Genomic DNA, 8706 nt, shown 5'->3' with positions numbered 1-8706 from the left:
CTCCGCAAGAAAAAAAACGGAAAAAAAAAACCGCGCGTTTTCAGAAAAGCAATTCATCCTATCACATAATGATATTATAACGTGCCCGCTGATTGACGTGTAGACAGGCCAGTCTGCTGGCTGCTACAAAGTTTGTTACACCATTACCATAACAACCATAACATATCTCATAGCCTACTACAGACAAGCGCCAGTTGTTGCTTGCTTTCCTTTTACCACTGCATTTTCGTTTTCGCTGTAGCTCGATTCGCTGTGTAGTAGCCTACAAAAAATGATTCGGAAATGAATGAGGGAGGTAAACAAATAAAAAAATCGAAGACTTACCATTTCCATCAAGAATGGGAAGAGGACTTCTTGTTCACGATGTCACACTCGAAGTGTGTCTGTCTGATCTGTCAATCCAGCATTGCACTTCCAAAGAAAGGGAACGTAGAGAGACATTTTCGAATGGTTCATCGAACCTTTGATACTGACTTTCCTCCAAGCACTGAATTGAGAAAGAGAAAGGTGAGGGAGTTGAAGTCTCAGCTTCTTGGACAGCAGTCTCTTTTCACTCGGCCAACGTCGAAAGCCAAGGCCGCCACAGAGGCATCGTTCCGGGTGAGTCGCACGATCATTAGGCACAAAAAGTGTTTCCAGGATGGAGTTATGGTGAAGGAAGCCTTCATCGAGGCATCAGATGCGTTGTTTAAAGACTTTAAAAACAAAACGGAAATAATGTCTGCAGTCAAAGCTGTTCAATTGACAGGAAATACAGTGACCAGGCGATGCGAAATGATGGGCGACAACTTAGTACAGCAGCTTGCTAAGGACATTGACTGTTGCGAGTGCTTCTCGTTACAGATGGACGAATCTACCGACATCACAGACAAAGCCCAGTTGTGCATTTTTATTCGGATGGTTCATGATATGACTGCAAAAGAGGAACTTTTAGCAGTTCTGCATATGAACGCACACACACGGGGGGAGGACATTTTTCAGATATTCAAAAACTTTATCGACAAGACTAAGATTCCAGTGTGCAAGTTGGTGTCTATCACCACGGACGGGGCGCCAGCCATGACAGGCAGGCGTAATGGATTTGTTGCCAAATGCCGAGAGGATGAAGCGTTTCCTGACTTTCTAAGTTACCATTGTATCATACACCAACAAGCGTTGTGTGCGAAAATGTTGAACATGAAAGAGATCATGGACGTAGCAACAAAAGTGGCCTGTTCTATCCGTGCAAAATCTCTCCAAAGACGACTCTTCCGCTTGCAGCTTGAGGAGGCTGACAGCGACCACACAGGACTACTGCTTCACACAGACGTAAGGTGGTTGAGTAGGGGGAAATTCCTGCAACGATTTCGCGATCTCCTTCCCGAGATAAAGCAGTTCCTTCAGGAGAAAAAACATGCAGAATACGAGCAACTTAATGATGATCGTTGGTTGCTTGATTTGGCGTTTTTAACGGATCTGTCAAACATGCTCAATGAGCTAAACGTGGAATTACAGGGCAAAGAGAAACTCGTGATCAATATGATAAGCACAGTGAATGCCTTCAAAGGAAAACTTAAACTGCTTTCTTCAAAGATCCAACGCAATGATCTGGGAAACTTTAGCAACCTTGCATCTGAGCTGAATAATCAAGGAAAGGACTCAACGGAGTTTGACAGTGCATGTTATGCAGAACAGATTGACACCGTCCTGTCAGACTTTGACAGGAGATTTCAAGACTTCGCTCTACTCAAGCCAGTTGCCATGTTCATGTGCTTCCCTTTTCGGGAGGATGCTGAGGTCGATGTCCTCGCTTCCAAAATCTCAACAATGTTTCAGCTCAGTTCTGCTGAAGTTGAGGATGAGATCTTGACACTGCAAGCAGACATTAACCTGAAGTCCAGGGCCAATGAACAGTTCTGGAGTTTGCTCACAGAAGAAAAGTATCCCAACATGAGAAAATGTGCAACATCTCTGACTGCAATGTTTGGGTCTACTTACTTGTGCGAGTCAGCCTTTTCACATATGAAAATTATAAAATCCAAATACCGCTCCACCCTGACCGACGATCATTTGGAGGCGTGTCTGAGACTGGCTATCAGTAGCTATATCCCGGACTATGCATCCCTTGTTGACTCCATCCAATGCAAGTCATCATCTGAATAAGGTAGCCTACTGACCACTGATGTGAACATGCCCCTGTGTATGCACAAAAAAAAGACTACATGCATAAAGTTAATTGTCTGAAAGTTTCAATGTTTCAACAGTGAATTGTAGTGTGAGAGGGTGTGTAATGTAGGCCAATTGCCACTCTATGCATGTTAAAAAAAAGTCCTAGTTTTAAAAAAGTTCATTTTCAATGTGTGGACTTTGATCATAAATGTAGGCCTGAATTTTATGGGCAATGTAATGTGAACCTGCCACATGCAAAAAAAAAAAGGCTACATGCAATGTACACATAAAGTTAATTCATTGTCTGAAAGTTTCAGTTTGAACAGTGAGTTCTAGTATGAGAGTGTGTACTGTGGGCCAAATGCCTCTATCTATGTATGTATGTTAAAAGAAAATCGTAGTGTTAAAAAAAGTTACATTTCAATGTGTGGATTTTTTTTATCATAAATGTAGGCTACTAAATTGTATGAGCAATGTGATGTCACTGTGTATGAAATCACATGCTGATTAGTAGCCTCTATTGTGGATGTTACTGTTGTTATTTCCAGGGTTGGTATGGAAATAAAACTCAATCATAAATGAATTCAGCTTGTGATTTAAATGTGAAACCTTAGTGAAATAGCCCGTATGACACTGTGTTAATTTTGGTATTGTAAATTTAAAAAAGACACGTAATGTGCGTAGTTAGTAGATCATTCTGAGTCAGTCACTTAAAAGGTAGATCACCATTCAGAAAAGTGTGGGCACCCCTGCTCTAGATCATTAAGCCAGTTCCTCCCTCAGTCACTGCGTTTACATGCACATAGAGAGAATCGAATTTCTGCCGTTGCTCGACTGAAATCGAAGTTCAAAATGCCATGTATACACCTTAATTCGGCTGAAATTGAACCGAACTTGATTTCTCGGAATCGAGCTACACGACCTAGATTATGCGATTTCTGCCGAGCTACTTAGTGCATGTATACCCTATCGAGCTAGTAGTCGAGCTACTTACTGCCCCTTCCGGAAGTGACGAGTGACGAGACCACAAGCGGGAAACACAACAGCCTCGGTCGGCATGACAACAGTAGTAGCGAGCAGCAGAAGAGGTCAGGAGGAACAAACGAAGAAGAGAAAATGGCGATGTAGAGCTCTCTGAAGTGTGGGTGGAGCACAGAGGACGGCAGGACAAAGCTTCTGGTACTAATAGGCTTTTTATTGTCAGACTTTTCAGTTTAACAGCCTACTTTTATTCTTGAGAGAAACACGCGCGCGCGCGCTGTGTTCTAGTCCCGGGATGAGCTCTCCCCTCTGCTCTCCCTCTGCCTCCTTAAATAGGGCGCGGTTACTGGGAAGACACACAAACACAGGTTAATTACCGTCAGGTGTAGTGATTCTGCCACTCACCTTCCCTGGCTCCGCCCTCCTGTCACAGACCGGCGCTTGACCACGCCCCCACTGCCACAGGCAAGCAGAAACGTGCACTTCTGGAGCAATGAGGAGACAGAGTTCATGCTCATTCAGCTTAAGGAGTTGAATATATTAAAATTCATGGACGGGAGAAAAACGCGCAATGGAGAACACAGAACTGATAACTTTGTTTACACTCTTGAATAGCTCTTCTTCATGACGACAACCGGAAGTGTACCAACACGATGGGGCGTGTAGCGCCACCTGTGGCTCGGGTGCACAATGCACCTCACACAATAGCCCGATTTCATTGTGTGCATGTAGGATTGGATTTCTCTGGCACCCTGCTGGGACCCTCAGCTCGATTACCGACAGCAGCTCGATTTGGATGTGCATGTAAACATAGTCACTGATAGCACTGCAGCGCTTTCCTTCTCTCTCTCTCTCTCTCTCTCTCTCTGTTGGTGTTATACAAGGTGAAAGGTCATTGAAACTTTGCTGCATATTTAAAATGAAAAGACGAAAAGCAGTGAATATGTCACTGTTCTGTTAATGTGTCGTTGAAGGTCATTGTCAAGGTCAGAATCCATCATAATTTGGAACTTCTATATAGAGACTGCACACAACCATTAGGTATAGGGGTCAGTGTGTGTGTGTGTGTGTGTGTGTGTGTGTTTGCACCAATGGTTTAGTTTTTCTCTTGACAGAGAGAAGAAACACGGCAAACAGGTCCAGCTTCACTCTACAGTGACAAAATCAGATAGCAATTACATGGTGGCCCACATGCAACTAATGCACACACACACACACACACACACACACACACACACACACACACACACACACACACACACATCTGGCCCACATACCACCGAGGAACAACAAGTGATGATCTCATCTGAATATGGCTGCCACAGCTCACTCTCATCCACTTTATAGGTTTCTTTAAGAACTTATTAAATTCAATAAAAACAATATCACATATGGAGGACTGCTCCATCATTGTGGCTATCCCTTGATGGATGATGTTCTCCTAGCTGTTAGCAGCTCGGTCTCCATGGGTTCTCAGGTGGCTGAGGAGCCCAATCCTTGATTTACAGGATTTGTTGCAGATGCTGCAGATGGTGGTGATGGGAAGGTGCAGACGGTCCGGATTTTGCGCACGTTCTTTCCTTTGTTGCTTCTTCTCCTCAATGTGGTTTGTCCTCTGGTTTTGAAATTCTCAACTCTTTCTCTGATGGTTGCTCTCCAGGCACTACGGTTCCTGGCCTGGTCTTCCCAGTTGTTCCAGTTGATGCCGCAGCTTTTCAGGTTTTGTTTCAGCAGGTCCTTGTTTCGTTTCTTTTGTCCTTCTCTGGACCACTTTCCTTCTCTGAGTTGGGAGTAGAAGACCTGTTTCGGAAGTTGGCTGTCATCCATTCTGACAATGTGGCCAGCCCACTGCAGCTGGCTTTGGATGATGATGGACTCAGTGCTTGGGAGTTTAGCTTCAGCCAAGATGCTGACGTTGGTACGGTAGTTCTCCCAGCTGATGCAAAGCATGCTCCTCAAACAGCGTAGGTAGAAATGCTCAAGGGTCCTCAGATGGTGGCGGTAGGTGGTCCAGGTTTCAGATCCATACAGAAGAGTTGGGATGACAACAGCTCTGTAGACGCAGATTTCGTTTCATCTTGGAAGTCTCTGTTTTGGAAGAAAGGACTGTTCCATAAGGACTGTAGCAGTGCATCTTATATAAATACACACATATTAGTATGAGTGTAAGAACAGGTGGATCCTAGCAGCTGTTCTGACATCTGATTGGTCAGGAGATGTTGATTAATTACGGGATAATGAACTACACAGTGAGCTGGGCATTATTGTAACAGGCATGAAGCTTATCACAAGGATACTTACTAAAGAAATCAACAATTTGACACAAAATATTGATTTAAAGATCATTTTATTGCTTCTGCTAAAAATTTCTGTGTACCGCCAAAACAGACTTTGGTCTGCAATGGTGTTCAAGTAGGTGGTGTGTGTCAAAGTAACATCCATATCAGGGGCAGACTGGGGCAAAAAAGTGGCCTGGGAATTTAGTACCTGACTGGCCCACTCAGGGGCCAGGGCGGCGGATGATGGCGGCAGATGCTGGAGGCAGATGATGGAGATGGATGATGTGGCAGATGCTGGAGGTGGATGATGGTGGTGAATGCTGGAGGCGGATGATGGAGGAGGATGATGGTGGTGGATGCTTTAGGCGGATGATGCAGCAGATGCTGGAGGTGGATGATGGTGGTAGATGCTGGTGGTGGAAACAAAAAATATGCATGTAAACATTATTGAAGGGATAATGACACATCATTTAACCTGAGGCCTTGATTAGAACAAATATATAATAGTTTTTATAGTTACTTAAAATGGTCTGCAATAGTTGCTTAATAGTGTAAAGATTGGTGAACATGTAAGTCACACTAATAATGATCATACCATAATAGTTAACATATCATCACCTTACTGAAGTACAACCCCGATTCCAAAAAAGTTGGGACAAAGTACAAATTGTAAATAAAAATGGAATGCAATAATTTACAAATCTCAAAAACTGATATTGTATTCACAATAGAACATAGACAACATATCAAATGTCGAAAGTGAGACATTTTGAAATTTCATGCCAAATATTGGCTCATTTGAAATTTCATGACAGCAACACATCTGAAAAAAGTTGGGACAGGGGCAATAAGAGGCTGAAAAAGTTAAAGGTACAAAAAAGGAACAGCTGGAGGACCAAATTGCAACTCATTAGGTCAATTGGCAATAGGTCATTAACATGACTGGGTATAAAAAGAGCATCTTGGAGTGGCAGCGGCTCTCAGAAGTAAAGATGGGAAGAGGATCACCAATCCCCCTAATTCTGCACCGACAAATAGTGGAGCAATATCAGAAAGGAGTTCGACCGTGTAAAATTGCAAAGAGTTTGAACATATCATCACCTACAGTGCATAATATCATCAAAAGATTCAGAGAATCTGGAAGAATCTCTGTGCCTAAGGGTCAAGGCTGGAAAACCATACTGGGTGCCCGTGATCTTCGGGCCCTTAGACGACACTGCATCACATACAGGCATGCTTCTGTATTGGAAATCACAAAATGGGCTCAGGAATATTTCCAGAGAACATTATCTGTGAACACAATTCACCGTGCCATCCGCCGTTGCCAGCTAAAACTCTATAGTTCAAAGAAGAAGCCGTATCTAAACATGATCCAGAAGCGCAGACGTCTTCTCTGGGCCAAGGCTCATTTAAAATGGACTGTGGCAAAGTGGAAAACTGTTCTGTGGTCAGACAAATCAAAATTTGAAGTTCTTTATGGAAATCAGAGACGCCGTGTCATTCGGACTAAAGAGGAGAAGGACAACCCAAGTTGTTATCAGCTCTCAGTTCAGAAGCCTGCATCTCTGATGGTATGGGGTTACATTAGTGCGTGTGGCATGGGCAGCTTACACATCTGGAAAGATACCATCAACGCTGAAAGGTATATCCAGGTTCTAGAGCAACATATGCTCCCATCCAGACGACGTCTCTTTCAGGGAAGACCTTGCATTTTCCAACATGACAACACCAAACTACATACTGCATCAATTACAGCATCATGGCTGCGTAGAAGAAGGGTCCGGGTACTGAACTGGCCAGCCTGCAGTCCAGATTTTTCACCTATAGAAAACATTTGGCGCATCATCAAACGGAAGATATGACAAAAAAGACCTAAGACACTTGCGGAACTACAATCCTACATTAGACAAGAATGGGTTAACATTCCTATCCCTAAACTTGAGCAACTTGTCTCCTCAGTCCCCAGACGTTTACAGACTGTTGTAAAGAGAAAAGGGGATGTCTCACAGTGGGAAACATGGCCTTGTCCCAACTTTTTTGAGATGTGTTGTTGTCATGAAATTTAAAATCACCTAATTTTTCTCTTTAAATGATACATTTTCTCAGTTTAAACATTTGATATGTCATCTATGTTCTATTCTGAATAAAATATGGAATTTTTAAACTTCCACATCATTGCATTCCATTTTTATTTACAATTTGTACTTTGTCCCAACTTTTTTGGAATCGGGGTTGTAGCAATTTCTGCAGCAGCACACTTTTCTCTGCAACACCATCTATGATGTCCTCGCTATCCAGCATCTTAAGAACATCTTGCTGAGTGGCCATGAGCATAAATGCCTCCAGGTGCTGCTGAGAGAGAGTGCTCCTGAGCCTGTCCTTGATTAATTTTAGTGTTGAAAAGCTGCACTCGCATGCTACCTGTGTGACTGACAGAGTAAGCAGGAACTTGTATGCAAGGCCGATTATGTGGTATGCATCTGTCAGGAGGTTGTACTTCCTCAGCATACGGTAGCAACACAATGGGCAGTCCTTGCAAGATGAGCACTTTGTGTTCACCATCTCCATCTCATTTTCAGCATCCTCTGACCCAACCTCTTTTGCTGTCTTGGTTATGTATTCCTCAAATATTGAGGCCTTCAACTTATCCCACTGTCCTGCCAGACTGAGGAGCTCACTCTGTAAATTGGTGACCGTTGCCCTGTCATCAAATGGTACGGTAGTAAACATTTGCTCAGATCTTTGAGTGCTGTCTCTTGGAAACCACTTGAATATGATTTTACCTGGCTGAAGTTTTTTGGGTCCAGAAGAGCCAAATCAGCATACCGTACAAGGTGCCATTTTTGAGGAATTGCTGGTGCATGCTCTCAATGACTGTATCCATGATGCGATTGTGGACATTGATTCTGTACAATGCCTCTGTGTCAGACACAGTCTCATCTTGGGACATCTCTCCAGGCATGGATTTCTTTCTTCGACCCCTTTTTGGTGGCAGAGCAGCCTCAACCTCCAGCTCTGTTTCTTCATTCTCTTCAAGTAGCTCATTGTTGGCCCACTGGACGAATGTGTCGGCTGCTGTTTTCACTTTCTGAAAACCTCTGGCCATTCCTTTCAGCTGGGTTTCTGCAGACACAATCATCTGATGAGCTGTCAGGATGTCCATGCCACTTGTCTGTAGATATTTTGAGACTGGTGAGGTGACCTGAAAAATTTGGAGGAAGAGCTGAGCTGTGAGTACTGTGTCATACTTCAGCAGCCTTGCAATGAAGCCACGTGCATCGACCCTAGTAGTGGTGTT

At 43.5% G+C, this 8706-nt stretch overlaps 1 protein-coding gene across 1 annotated transcript; it reads left to right on the top strand.

Moving 5' to 3' along the window:
- Positions 1 to 447: 447 nt before the first annotated feature.
- Positions 448 to 2142, top strand: LOC132865817 (general transcription factor II-I repeat domain-containing protein 2A-like). The gene has a single exon (XM_060898317.1). The coding sequence runs from the start codon at positions 448 to 450 to the stop codon at positions 2140 to 2142; it is 1695 nt and encodes a 564-aa protein (XP_060754300.1).
- The last annotated feature ends 6564 nt before the right edge of the window (positions 2143 to 8706 follow it).

Source organism: Neoarius graeffei, chromosome 18 (genome assembly GCF_027579695.1).
Source record: "Neoarius graeffei isolate fNeoGra1 chromosome 18, fNeoGra1.pri, whole genome shotgun sequence".
NCBI lineage: Eukaryota > Metazoa > Chordata > Actinopteri > Siluriformes > Ariidae > Neoarius > Neoarius graeffei.
This window is presented reverse-complemented; position numbering and strand designations above follow the sequence as displayed.